Source organism: Diaporthe batatas, assembly GCF_019321695.1.
Source record: "Diaporthe batatas strain CRI 302-4 chromosome Unknown Contig00013, whole genome shotgun sequence".
Classification (NCBI taxonomy): Eukaryota; Fungi; Ascomycota; class Sordariomycetes; order Diaporthales; family Diaporthaceae; genus Diaporthe; species Diaporthe batatas.
Genome location: NW_025408560.1, coordinates 1619514 through 1632983, shown reverse-complemented (window position 1 = coordinate 1632983; position 13470 = coordinate 1619514). Strand labels below are relative to the sequence as shown.

Below are 13470 nucleotides of genomic sequence, written 5' to 3'. Positions count from 1 at the left end.
GGGGAATGGTTACCATGGATAGAACCGTCAATTCCAAGGGATGCATTGGGACCCTATCGCAACCGTTGCCAGAACTCATACCACTTTGGTCTGGCAGTCAGTCGAATTACTAAAGCTGCCATATATTGTACCAAGAGTATCGCGACTGCTGTGTGGTATTGCCGACTGCAACGGGTGCCTGCTCCTCAAATGAACTACCATGAGGTGCATTATGGTCTCACTCCTGTCTTTACCAGTGCAGTCACATTCTGATCTCACACTCACTCAATTCGACATGAATGTTGGTTGGACAGGTGTGAGATGTAGGTACATTGGACCTCAGGATCATGCTTGTCCAACTCTGAGCCTCGTGGGCGCCGAGTTCCGATCATATCGATCGACATTCCATAAGTGCATAAGATGCCGCGCAACCGCATGGCAAGGGCGGCTGCAATTAAGGTTGCTCAAACAGACTCCGTACCAGGACTGCCCGGCATAGGAAGAGTTCCGCTCAGGCTTCCTGGAGCTCCCAAAACTCTAAATTGAAGGGACAGCGTCATCAAGATCGAGGGCGCCTGCTTGCGAAACATGCTCTTTGGGCTTGGTCTGTATCGGGAGCTTTTTAGCAGAACTTCTACTTTGCGACTGCGCTCACATGAGTCAAATTTGATGGCGCAAGGAGATGGAGGCAATAGTCTCTTTTTCCTGGGCCAGATCGGCAGAGAGAAACTCAATAGCATCCAAGCCTCGTGCATTGCCCTGCATTATGGTCAAGCGCGGTCTGCGACAGGACGGCGACGGGTTTCCTGGGGATCTTGACCAGATAGGATTTAGAGGGTCTCAGGCTCGGTCACGGTACCAACAGCCTGCCAGGCCTGCAGGGCGAGGACCTGGAGATCTGGGACGGTCAGTGGGACCAGAGTGGCACAGAGGAGGACCACATGTGGGGCGCCATGCCGCCACTACCGAAAGCAAAAGCTCCAAAACGAGACCAGCAACGTGGGACTGGATCTCTGAGCTGCAGGCGGGCCTGGCGGGCGGGTGCAAAGGTGGGGCAGCGGACCAAGCTTGCCAATTTTACTGCGGCCTGCAGGTGCCAGGCGCGGTACGGAGGGACTTGGGTACTTGGGTACTTGCCTAGGGGTCGCTTTCCCTGCGCCTCTTTGGCTCCTGGGGCCCAGGTAGGCAGTCTGGGGCCGTCCGAATGGCGTCCGACGTTACGCCAGCCCTTCCTCTCACCAAACCTTCCCGCCGACCCCATCTTGTATCCCCAAGGGCGGTAGGCACATGCGAAAAAAAACAGGGACGTTACACACACCATTGAGCACATGCCATCCACGACCCGCGAGAGCTTGCGCCGGCCGACAAATCAAGCAGAGGCGCTGACTCTACCCTCCTAAACCTCCCGTGCCTCTTATTTACTCCGTACATACGGCAAGCCCACTACTCGTGTCCGCCGACCACTGTCCGACGTCCAACCACGACTCCGTCTGCGACTGAACCCTCGCCCTCCCTCACCTCACCGCCGCCGTCCACGTGCAACAACAAGATGTCTCACCTTCTGACAGTCTGCCGTCTCTGAAGCATTTGCAACTCGGCACACTAGCTCCCCGGCCGGGGCATGTGAACAAGGGCTCGAAATGACGGAACAGGATGCCAGCCCACAGCAGCACCTCCTCCCGCAGCCCACCGGCCGCCGACCGTCCTCCCAGGACCGCCATGCTGCGCCAGCCAGCCCAGACCCGGGCGAGTCGAGTGCCTCCGGCAGCGTCATGAACACTACCTGGACCACCGATGCCACCCTGGCACAGGCACAGCGACCCTCCCACGACGATGCTCCGGCAAATGGTCACGCGGCCAGGCAGAAGCGCCAACACCGTCAGTCGAGACCGCACAAACCTCGCTCCAGCGGCGCATTCCTCCTCTCCGACCCCTTTGAGGACGCTGTCGTCGGCGACGCCCCACACCACAAGCACCGCTCGCGGCGCACCGTCGAAAAGGGCAAAAGCAAAAGCCACCGCACATCAACCCAGAGCGATGAGCCGGTACAAAATGGGAGGCATTCGAGCCTCGGCCTCGGCCTCGGCCTGTCCCCAGGCCCAGGGAATACGATAAACGGTTCAGCAGAAAGACCGCCGCGCACTTCCCCCGGGGCGTTGGGGGCTGATGCCAGGCAAGAGCAGCTACACGAAAGCCCGCCGAGACCGCCGTCTCCACGCACGTCCACTTCGTCTCTGGACATAGAATCCACGCAGATTGTCAACATGGCATTGAATTTGAGCGAGTCGAGGCGCATGGCGCAGACAAGAAATGTGTCGCAGCCGTTGCCTCCGAGACTGGTACCGTTGGCCACAGATAATGCCGTGGCAGGAAGCCTCAGACAGCAGTTGCAACAGCAGAGAAGGGTCTCGCGCACCATGTCTCCAAAACCAGATCGAGGGACCTTGTCTAGGCTGGGATCTAGCGGGAGGCCGAGCGCATTACAGCCCGCCTTCGACACTACCAGCGACGGTAGCGGCTACAGGTACCACTTTTCCAGTTCCACGTTGGCGAGGGCTCAGAAGGCGAAAGACTACATGGAACTCCTCGCTCAATACCGCCGGGCACTCGAACTACTACCGCCCTTGAAACCAAACACATTGTCCAAGACCTCAACCATGAGTGACCCTGCCCTCTCGGTTTCTACACCCGGGGGTCCGCTCAATTTTGACGCTGCCGGCCAGATTGGCCGGCCATACGATCCTCTACAGTATATAAGGAATCGCAAGGTCAGGGCTAGGGAGAGGAAGACCATCGATGGCGAGAGCCAAGGCTTTGGCGACGTGAGTAGGGTCACAGACTGGGTAGACGATGTCGCGAAATGGGTCGCCACTCGCCAGATGCGGACTCCGGGCAGCTCTGCCCTTCCACCATTCGCTGGTGCAGATGTCTTCAACGTTGAGACATCCCCGCCGTCTCATGTTTCTCGCACGTCGAATGCTGTCGCCAAACCGAAGCGACCTAGGAACGACTGGACCATCGAGCCGGCCGACCTCGTAGCAGACATTTACTGGCTGGAACAGGATGACCACAAAAGATTGGTCGAGGATCGCAACTGGCGGCGTGTGTTTCCTCAAGACTCAGGCCTGTACCGGCCACTTTCGCAGGCTACAGACGATGCTTCGCCTGCGGCTGCGTTCAAGAATGCACAGTTGCAACTCTCGGGGCCAGAAGACGGACCAGGAAAGTCGGCCTCGGAGGCTAAAGCAGCCAAAAATGAACTTGACCATGCCTCAGGTGGCACACGTGAGAGAGCTCGCCAGAAGCTGCAGGAGCTCAGGAGCTTCCACCGCCACACGAACTCGGCACATGGCCATTCCCACAATCCTCTCCGTCGGCGCGACTCATCCTCCTCTTCAAGTTCATCTGATTCAGATAGCCAGAAGAAACGTAGTAGGAAGAACACAATAGATATCGACAAGGACATTCTTGAGAAACAGATGATGGAGATGATCGCGCGGGAGGAGGCCCAACGAAACAAGGCAAGGCTGTCACAGGAGCCGGAGCTGAAGGAGCCCAAGTCCCTGCCATCAGACTCTATCAGGCCAGACCGGCTCGAGAACTCAGATTCAACCGGAGGCAGTCGCCAACACAGCCGCAGAGAATCCCTGAGCAATGTTGTCAGCGTGGAGGAGAAAGATTTCGCCGGTCGACCCAAGCTCACATCCTCGCAGCGCCCAAGTCGGGAGAGCTTGGAAGTACCTCGATATTGGGGCAGACCGTCACTGGAAACTGAGTCTTCTGTACCGAATTCGCCCGAAGCGCGCAACACACGTCGCGATAACTATTTCATACCCGGCATTGGCACAGAGTTGTCCCCAGCTTCAAGTAGGACTGGCTCGCCGTCAAGAAATCCATTCTCCAAGGTCAAGCAGATGTTCCGCGATCGCAGCCGAGAGCGAGCTTCTGAACGCCAGCACGACATCCAAACGAGCGAGAAGGAAAATAGTGTCGAAGTTATCGCTACTCCCGCAGCAGACAGATTGTCCAGCACCCCCGAGGTAGACAAGCGAGGACGATCACGATCGAGGAATAACTCTGTCGAGCCTGAGCCAAAAGTCATTACTACACGGCTCACGGGTGACAGCCAAAAGTCTCACCGCAAGACGAACAGTATGCGTTTGGGTGACCCCGGTTCCGGCCTGCGCAGTCTTTTTAAGGCGCCGCGAATCGACAGCGTGCTGAAGTCGGGAGTTTCCAAGGTCAGCGAGCTGATATGGAAGAAGGACTCAGAGGCTGAAGACTCCGACTCTTCGACCTCATCTTCCGACGCCACCGATGCCGAGGAGCGTGGAAGACGGAAGCAAGGCAAATCGCTGTCTCCGACTGCCTCGATCAGAGGCCGGCCAGGGCACGTCAAGCAAGATTCGAAACACTTCCTCGACGTGATGCCTCCATTTGTGTCTGCGTCGGACTTTAGGGACCACGGCCCAACAGGTGCGCCGCTGTCGAGGCCGGCTAGCCGCCGTTCGACCCGGTTCGAGCTCCTGAAGCCTCCCAGAATAGATATCTCGGTTGCAGACTCGGACACGCAAAAGGACCCAGCAGTTGACGTGTCAGACACCGAAATGCGTATGGGTAACATCCACGAGGAGCCGCTTTCTGCTGGTAGACGTCCAGGCACAGCATTCTCCGGACAGTCGCCTAAGACCCGGCGGTTCTCAGGGGCCTTCAACAGGGACAGCCGTCATTTCTCTCTGTCGGAGCAGACCTTGGCGCCCGAGCGTGCACCGCTGACCAGAAGGGAGGTTGCACGTATGAAGGCCTACATGTTGAGCTCTGGCATAATGGCCATGAACATATCCCGGCGGCATCATGAAGGGCAGGTGCTGGACGTCACGACCACCAACGAGAGCAGCGACGTCCTCTCGGCCCTAGGCAACAGGGTCTCGTGGCCCGAGGTCACGCAGCTCGTGCCCGAGGATCAACGCCAAGAACTATTCAGCAAGCCCATCTCGGAGGCGGACCTCTTCCCCGTGACGGCGCGGGTGCTCGGCACGGCGATCCAGACGTCCAGGCAGCGGTGGGAGTCGGCGGCCGACTCGTTCCGCCACCGGACGCGCAACGACCTCGTCAACGGGCAGATCGAGCACCTGCGGACACGCCTGCAACTAGACCTGAGCGCGATGACGCGCACGGCCGCCGAGGAGGCGGACGAGGTCAGCGGCGACCTGGTGGACGGGCAGCGGCGCAAGGTCAAGGCCGTCGTGGACGTGATCGACAAGCTGTCCAGGCGGCGGAGGCGGCGCTTCCGGTGGGCGAGGCGCGCGGGCTGGCTGGCGCTCGAGTGGGCGCTGGTCGGGTTCATGTGGTACGTGTGGCTCGTCGTCATGATCGCCAGGGTGTTCCTGGGCGTCGGCAAGGGGTTCGTCCGCGGCGTGAGGTGGCTGCTGTGGCTGTAGGGCGGCGCATAGCGGCAGGACAACCCGCACCACCACCACCACCACCATCCCCCCACCTGCCTGCCCTCTTCTTCTTTTCCTATGCTGTGATTCCCTGTTTAATATGTGGCATAGCCTATGGAGTTTAATTCGGTCTATTCTGTGTTTCTTTCTGCTGTTCCAGAGCATAGCCAGATCACGCGAGGGCTTTTTCCCCGTTTGTCCTTCTCGTTGTTTGGATATAAGATGAAGAAGGAAAGAGGGTTCGCGGGCTTGCTAGAATGACCGTGCTCTTGATACCCCCGTTGAAAGGGTTCTTTTCCTCTCTACGTTCTTTTCCTTTTTTTTGGGGGGGGGGGGGGGTTTCGTGTCTAATTTAGTAATTACTGTTGTTTTCTTTGCATACACGTGGCGGGCAACTCGGAAAGGGTGGCACTTCGAGGGCAACGATGGACATAACATCATTCAGCGGGGTGAGGGGGTTCATGTGCTCTCACCCCCCATCAGCGAGCGGGTTTGGACATAGCAAACGCGGGCGGGATAAAACTGTTTCTTCCATCTTGGGGAGGTCGAATGGCTGAAGGAGTGGGTGGACAATACCTTCTCGAGGCTTTCGACGTTTCTGTTTTGTCTATACATACTTTATACTACAGGCACATACCATACATGGTCCCAAGTCTTGCTTTGAATGATGTGTGTTTTATTGTGATTGTGCCTGCCTGTCGTGTCTTCAGTCCCTATGGTGTGGTGCGATATGAGGCTGGCTTGAATGGCACTCCTCCCATTCATATCGGTTGACCTTGTGATTGCCATGTCTTCAATCCCTATGCTGTGGTGCTATATCAGGCTGGCTTGAATGGCATTCCTCTCATTCATATCGATTGGCTTTGTGCTCAGGCATATCCCGCCCTGCCTACTTAAGTCCTTACTTTCTTGACTTTCGAGGGAGGTTCGTCTGCGAGAGGCGTCTTGACACAGAGGTGTCTTGACACAGAGGTGTCTTGCCACGACCTCTTTCTCATAAAGGTCTCAACTTCCACTCACCTCTCACCCCTTGCGCACAACTGCCAGCTACACCTGTCCTCGAGCCCAGCTGGTGCGGATGTTTGCCTCTGGCTGATAGATTCACCCGTTATTCACACCAAGTGGCCAAAATTCGTCCCAACTTGCGTGGTTGAGATCCTTAGACCTGCCGTTTGCCACACGCAAGTCACTGGCCCCCCATGAGTTTTCAACACAGGAACCTTTTCGACCCCGCCATGCCGCCTCGAGCGATGTCTGAAGACAATCAGAGCACTTGGTCCAGGGCACGCTTCCCGTTTCACACTCCTCGTCACACCTTTCCTCCTCGTCACTCCTCTCTCGATCTCGCAGAGTTTGCTTCGGTCTCTAGCCAAATGGCCACCCCCGCGCCAGCAGAACACGAGTCCGTCGAGGTCCACAACGCCGACCACGACCACTTCGCCGACCACGACCACTTCGCCGACAACCACCACCTCGTCGACAACCACCACCACGTCGACGACGCCGAAGACGTGGTCATCATCAAGAGTAACGAAAGCGACAGAGGTCGCGACACACCCATCAGCATGATGGAGGAGCAACAGGGAGGAAGCCGTGAGAACTCCATGCCCCCACACTTCCCCCTCTCGAACGAGGAGCAGCGCCAGGCGATGGCCCGCCGCCGCGAGGCTGCCGTCTGCTTCAAGTTCCAGGTCGAGGAGTGCCGCCTGGCCCTGAGGTACTCCGTCGTCGGGTGGACTGGCACCCTGGATCCGGTAAGCAAGACCAGTGGCCCCCCATACTGCCTCCTTCCCATCTCCCACTTGCTGCCCTATGTCAAGCCGTGCTGTTTGTCCATGCCGCGTGCCTTGCTCGTTTGCCCACCCACCCAATCCACCTCCTCACCCATGTACCTCTTGCTCCCAATCCAGCGACAGCAGCTCACAGAAGCTGACCAAACAAAACAGGCCAAGATCCCCGCAGCGCTCTCCAACGCCCCCTCGATCCGCGACCTCAACAGGCAGATGGACGTCCTCCAGCACAAGCTGGCGCCCTTCCTCCCGACCGAGGACGACAACAACAACAACAACCCAGCCGTCCCCAGCTTCCAAGGCCTGGGCCCCGAGTCCCTGCGGGCCGTGCACGAGACCCGCGAGGAGCTGCTGTCCATCGCGCCGGGGAACAAGCCCATGAGGCACATCCAGCCCGTGCTGCGGCGCATCGAGCGCGACGCGCGGGACGCGGGGGTCCTGCCGCCCGAGGACAACCTGGGGTGGGTGTGGTCGCTCTCGTATGACGACTGGTTCATCTGGCATGCTGGGGAGGAGGTGTTTGTCTCTGCCCGGCTTGATATCCGGACTGATTTCGTGGCGGCCTGATGCCCAGACCAAAGTAAGGGTCTTGGTTTGGTTTGGTTTGGTTGGGTTCCGTCGGGTTGGGTTTGCTGGCCAGCTGTGTGTGGTGCCAGCATGAGATCGGGGTGGGGATGGATGGGTTTGGGAGGGTTGGAGAGGTTCCTATGGTGTGGCTCTGGTCTGGTCTGGTCTGGTCTTGGCGTAGATATCAGGAGCATGTCTTGCTTCTTGCCCTAAGACGTTGGATGATATAGACAAGGGTCAGCTGTGCGGATTCAGGTGGCTTTCCGGCATAAATCAAGACCATCGAGAACAATCTGCTTGCGATCCTGTGATGGCCTCGCTCTTGGTGATGAGAGTTACACATTTTGACATGAATGCACTGGTTACCCTGTCAACCAGGAAGACTGAAAGAGGGAGGGAAGTAGAGACGAATTGTTCGGCGCACAAACATGAAATACAGACATCACATGTGGTGAAGGGTACAAAGGAGGTGGTAGAGCACGCTGAAGAATCGAATTAGTGAAGAGCTTTATAACCCTTGCTAGAAGTCTGTGGGCTTCAAAATGCAAAATCAAAAAAAGAAACACAGAAGGATAGAATGAGAGAAAACGCAAAAGCAGCCCTGTTCAGAATTATAAATGCCGATTACGAGACAAGCAGCCGGAACTCCAGCCGGGCGACCAAAACAGAAATCAAATTCTATTATTACAACACACCGCCGCCACGAAAGCCACCTCTACTCGATCCTCTTCTTGCCCTCCTCGGCGTTGGAGTACCTTGCCGCGCTCAGGCCGCGCTCGTGCCTGGCCACAAGAGGGCCGAGCAGCGGGTCTTTCCTGACCTTGCTGATGGTCTCCTGGTAGCCCTCTGCCACGTAGGGGCGGGGGTTGAGCTTGGGCCAGTTGACCTGCGAGGACGATTGTCAGTGAGGCTGCGCCTTACGGGTCTGTGGGAGAAGGCTTCAAGGTGTGGGAACTTACGTAGAGCATGCCGTTCTTAAGGATGAACCGTCCGGCCCAGGCGCCCACGAGGGTCCAGAAGATGATGAACAGGCGCATCGGCAGGACCGCCGAGTCGGGCAGGCGCCTGGTGAACATGCCGACCAGCACGAAGAAGACGCTGAACGCCAGGACGTAGGGGATGGCCTGGATGAGCACGGGGCGGCGGTCCGCAAAGATCTGGCTGGGGCCCACGGCGACCGCGCCGGGGTCGTAGGTGCCCAGGAAAAGGTCGAAGGCGTCCTGCCGGGGCCCGTCGAGGAAGTTGTTCTTGACGTACCGCGTGATGGCGATCTCGCCGTCGCGCATGGCGCCGGCCTTGGTGCGCTTCCCGAGGCGCGTCATGTCCGTCTTCATGGCGCCCGTGCCCGAGTAGCTCCTGCTGACGACGTCGGCGTTGTCGGCCCACAGGTTGCGGTAGAGGAACTCGAAGGCCGGGTCCTCGTCCTTGAAGGTGGCCCCGCGCTGCATCAGGCCCAGGTCGACGAACATGCGGTCGAGCGTCCACCGCGCCAGCATGCTCTGCACCACGTTGGTGCGGTCCAGGCAGTCCATGCAGTTGGTGCGCACGACCGAGGTCTGGAAGTTCCTGGGCTCCAGGCGCCCGTCGATGCCCGCCGGCATGTCCACGGCCCGGAAGTACTGCTGGGCGATGAGCGCGTCCTGCATGCGGTCCAGGAGGAGCTGTGCCCGGTGCAGCTGCATGCCCTTTGTCTCGGAGTGGAAGTCGAAGTAGATGTAGTGGACGCGGTCAAAGGCGCGCTTGGAACTTCCAGACTCGATGACGTGGAACTTCTCGTCGGTGATCTGATCGCCAGTCACGGCCTCCTTGGGCGACGACTGCAGCTTCTCGACGATCTGCTCATAGGCATCCTTCACGCGCTTTTCCCGGCCCTTCTGGTTGACAAGGTTGACCAGGTAGTTATCGCCATAAATGCGGATCTGCTCGTTGAAGTGTGCTGACGCTGCGCCGACGGCAGAGTCGATGCCACGGATCTGCAGCTTGGGCGTATACGACAAGGTGTTGATCTCGGCCCAGTTTACTGGCACGCTGCCTCTGGTCTGGACGTAGGATAGGATCTGTGTCTCTTGGCCGTCTGATTTGCGAGCCTGGACGTCGGCAGAACCGGCAAAGCCGCTCATGCCGGTCCCGTTGTCATTCAGGATCACAACCTGCTCCGTCTCGTTGTAGTTGGAGACATGGCCCTGCTCGTCTATTCCTCGCGAGAAGTACCTAGTACCGCCCCTGTGCCGGCCACGTCTGGTGATCAGAATGATGGTCAAAGGAGTCCCCTTGAATGTTGTCGGGTGGATCTCGAGCATGCCAAAGATGATTGGCAGAATATAAGGGTCAGCGCCAGGCTGGGGGCCTGGGTGGCCTCTCGCGCCTGATGTACGGAAATCGATCAGGTCGGACTGGACATGTCTGTTCCAGAAGAATCGGTCGTCTGCCCTCTGCCACAACGGCCTGGAGTTGTCATGCTGTGACTGGCGCTGGAAGCTGTTGGTGAGATCTATCGAGTACGAAAAGTACATGGGACCAGACTTGATGAAGGACTTGAGTATCAGGAGGAACTTATCCTCGTCTGGGTCGTGGACTTGTCGCTCGCGCATCGGGAGGATATCGGTCGAGACGATCTTGTAGACCATGTGGCCCCTGAGCCGTCCGATGGGCTGGGCCTTGGTGATGACGATGACATACTTGTCTGTTGGTGCCAGTCATTAGCAAAGGCATGGGGACAAGTGCAGGGGAGCCGCAGAGGTGCATTACCAAGTCGCAGCTGGATGATGCCCAAGATGCCAGCAATGCTTGTCACCCTCGACACCCTTTTCCCAGCCACCAGAGCACCGTCGCTCAACCGGATATCGCCACTTGGCCGGTCGATAGTAAGAGCCGGGGCATTGGGGGAGGAAGGCGAGGTGAAGATGTAGGAGTCGGAGGCGACTTGGACATTAATATCCCTGAATGGCAGGGCCATGCTGGGCAACAGGGGGAGCGGGCAGACAGCTCGAGGCTCGCAGCTCCAGGCGGTCGTTGCTGGTTCACAGAGATCTTGGGTTCCAGTGGCCGTTCGATATTATTTGCTTGCAGGTTTCTTGCGGATGCGCGACGGGAAGGGTGGTTGCGAGCAAGGCAAGGGAGGTTGAGGCGAAATGTCTCGACGGTGATATTTACACCACGTTGCTGTACTGCCCATGCCCAGCAGGTGTAGGGGTAAGCTACATTACCTGGATACCTAGGGTAGGTACCTAGGGTAGGTACCCAGGGCAGGTACCTATTTTACCCAAGACCCCAACCGAGCCGCTTCTAATTTCGGCCGGGCAGCTGCCGGGGTGTCGTCACTGCAGCAGCAGGCGAATGGCTTGTGAATGAGGGTCCGCTTGATCTCGCCAGTCCCCTGTTCCGGGCCCCCTCCAGCCCCTCCACTCGGGTGCGGTGACTGCGCGATCCGTTTCATTCAGAGATGACCCAGACAAGCCAGACTGCCAGACAATCAGATTACCTAAGGATTGTCTAGGCCCCATACGTCTAGAACCGCCCGTCTAGCCCCCCATCAGACTACAACAGCCGGCTAGGTCGGGCCCAGACGGGGTATTCGAGGGAGGTCTGCTGGTCGTGCTGGTCCGGCAGGGCAGTGCAGCCTGGCCCCAAGACTCTGGTCTGGTGCAGCGCCTGACGTGTGCAATCATTCCCGTTCCGTCCGCATCCTGCCCCCCCGTCTTGCCAGCCAGCCAGCCAGCCAGCCAGCCTGCCAGCCTGCCAGTCCGGACCCAGTCAAGCCCAGCCCAGCCTAATTCATCATCGCCCTCCGCCCAAGCTTCTTTCATTCAACCGTTCGTTCGTTGGCCACCATCCACACCTCCATCACCTTGACCTCTGACGCTCTCTGCACGCCTACGGTATCTACGGCCTGACCTGCAGAACTCGTCATCCCCTAGGCAGTCAGTCAACCCACCCCTGTCGCCTGCGGACCTGCACTCCTTCGAAGCCCGAGCTGCCCACCTTCCAGCCCGCCAACCCGCCTGCCTGCCAGCCTGCACGAGTGGATCACGAAATCCAAGGCCCAACCCCATCGGCGGACCACCTAGAGAACCGCATCTTTCTCCCAACAAACAACCCCTTCCGCAAAACCACATCTGCCCCTCAATATGGCTACTCGAGGACCCCCTGGCGGCCGAGGAATGGGCAACCGATTCGCGCAGTTCAAGCTGGTGCTGCTTGGTATGTTCCTCTTCCAACAAGAACCGCGGACGCCCGAGTTCTGCGTGTAGTGGAGGTGTGCGTGTGCATGTGCTTGTGCTTGTGGGCTAACAACATCGTAGGAGAATCTGCCGTCGGAAAGGTACTGCCCGTCCCCGTCACTTTACCATCAGAACCCATGCGCCATCGTCGTCGCTAACCCGCCATTCCAGAGCTCAATAGTGTTGCGATTTGTAAAGGTGCGCATGGCTTATTAGCACCCTCCCAGCCTCTTATCTCCCTCGCCGCTGACAGACCGCTAGGACCAATTCGACTCGTACAGAGAATCAACTATTGGCGCCGCCTTCCTCACACAGACCATCTCTCTCGACGAGAACACGACTGTCAAGTTCGAGATCTGGGACACCGCCGGGCAGGAGAGATACAAGTCTCTGGCGCCCATGTACTACAGGAACGCGAACTGCGCCGTTGTAGTCTACGATATCACACAAGCTGTACGTCCCAGACCCTCCGAGCTCAGGGGCCAGAACCCCAGGCGTTGCTGACATGCCGGCCACAGGCATCGTTGGATAAGGCCAAGGCGTGGGTCAAGGAGCTCCAGCGCCAGGCCAACGAGAACATCATCATCGCCCTGGCCGGAAACAAGCTGGATCTCGTCACCGAGCAGCCTGACAAGCGGGCCATCCCCGCCTCCGAGGCTGAGGCGTACGCCCGCGAGGCCGGGCTCTTGTTCTTCGAGACATCCGCCAAGACCGCCGAGAACGTGAGGGAGCTGTTCACCGCCATCGCTAAGAAGCTGCCACTGGACCAGGCTGGCCCACGACACTCCAGGGTAGGACAGCGGCCAGGCGTCAGCCTCGGGGCGCCGGAGAGGTCGGACACGAACAGCAACGGGCCATGCGCGTGCTAAGTGCCGTGGCTGTTGACGGTCTGCGTCCGACCAGGAGCTCTACATACCACGCTGTGCTACGTACGCAGCTCAGCCTGTTTTTGGATCACGTGGTGGCGCGGCTCTCTGTAAGGTAACGACAAGAGATATCGTGGGATAGCAGGCCGTGGGCCTGGGGCATAGATTGGAGGAACTGCTGGCTCTTCCCTGGGCACTTTACGATACCAGTGAAGCCGGCGCTTTTGTTTGGCTTGGGAGTCCTGCAGTAGGATGGTTACCCTTTAATACCTTTATTTCCTTTCTTGATACGCTGCTTCTTGGTGGTGTTTTGGCATTGTTCATGACCGATCGTTGGCATAGTCCAGGGAAGAAAGAGGCAAACGGCTGGCGTCCAGGGATGATGTTGATATGACGAGATTGTCTAGCCGCCACGAGCCTTACACTACACTACTGGGAGAAGGGGGACGGGGGAAATATCATTTTCGGGAGCGCAGCAAGTGCGGTGTGGACATCATCCGGAGTTGTACACTACGCGAACATAGAAGACGCCAAAGAAATGAGATATTTTGTCTTGAGAAAGTCGGTTCGATCATACACCAGGGGATGCAGAAATGTGTAGAAG

General features: G+C 58.2%; 4 protein-coding genes across 4 annotated transcripts; 3 read left to right on the top strand and 1 right to left on the bottom strand.

The window, feature by feature from the left end:
- The first annotated feature begins 1228 nt into the window (after positions 1-1228).
- KVR01_010442 (uncharacterized protein) lies at positions 1229-6088 on the top strand. The gene has a single exon (XM_044782659.1). It carries the CDS (start codon positions 1620-1622, stop codon positions 5418-5420), a length of 3801 nt encoding a protein of 1266 aa, XP_044640601.1. The 5' UTR covers positions 1229-1619; the 3' UTR covers positions 5421-6088.
- Positions 6089-6654: 566 nt separating this feature from the next.
- On the top strand, positions 6655-7780 carry KVR01_010537 (uncharacterized protein; the record flags this gene model as incomplete). Its single annotated transcript, XM_044783897.1, has 2 exons — positions 6655-7177; positions 7370-7780. The coding sequence occupies exons 1-2, from the start codon at positions 6659-6661 to the stop codon at positions 7778-7780; spliced, it is 930 nt and encodes a 309-aa protein (XP_044640696.1). The 5' UTR covers positions 6655-6658.
- KVR01_010263 (uncharacterized protein) lies at positions 7717-11164 on the bottom strand. The gene is made up of 3 exons (XM_044785321.1): positions 10529-11164; positions 8740-10463; positions 7717-8666 (listed from the first exon to the last, which is right to left on the bottom strand). The coding sequence occupies exons 1-3, from the start codon at positions 10734-10736 to the stop codon at positions 8496-8498; spliced, it is 2103 nt and encodes a 700-aa protein (XP_044640422.1). The 5' UTR covers positions 10737-11164; the 3' UTR covers positions 7717-8495.
- Positions 11165-11167: 3 nt separating this feature from the next.
- On the top strand, positions 11168-13424 carry KVR01_010575 (uncharacterized protein). Its single transcript, XM_044783662.1, has 5 exons — positions 11168-11980; positions 12082-12101; positions 12172-12198; positions 12262-12453; positions 12519-13424. Exons 1-5 carry the CDS (start codon positions 11908-11910, stop codon positions 12867-12869), a joined length of 663 nt encoding a protein of 220 aa, XP_044640734.1. The 5' UTR covers positions 11168-11907; the 3' UTR covers positions 12870-13424.
- Positions 13425-13470: the final 46 nt, after the last annotated feature.

Excerpts from the sequence above, each read along its gene's own strand:
- KVR01_010263 (XM_044785321.1), bottom strand. The coding sequence starts at position 10,736 with ATGGCCCTGCCATTCAGGGATATTAATGTCCAAGTCGCCTCCGACTCC. Across the intron at positions 10,464-10,528 it reads CATCATCCAGCTGCGACTTG|ACAAGTATGTCATCGTCATC; the intron begins GTAATGCACCTC and ends TGGCACCAACAG. Across the intron at positions 8,667-8,739 it reads TTAAGAACGGCATGCTCTAC|GTCAACTGGCCCAAGCTCAA; the intron begins GTAAGTTCCCAC and ends TCGTCCTCGCAG.
- KVR01_010442 (XM_044782659.1), top strand. The coding sequence starts at position 1,620 with ATGACGGAACAGGATGCCAGCCCACAGCAGCACCTCCTCCCGCAGCCC.
- KVR01_010575 (XM_044783662.1), top strand. The coding sequence starts at position 11,908 with ATGGCTACTCGAGGACCCCCTGGCGGCCGAGGAATGGGCAACCGATTC. Across the intron at positions 12,199-12,261 it reads TAGTGTTGCGATTTGTAAAG|GACCAATTCGACTCGTACAG; the intron begins GTGCGCATGGCT and ends ACAGACCGCTAG. Across the intron at positions 12,454-12,518 it reads TCTACGATATCACACAAGCT|GCATCGTTGGATAAGGCCAA; the intron begins GTACGTCCCAGA and ends TGCCGGCCACAG.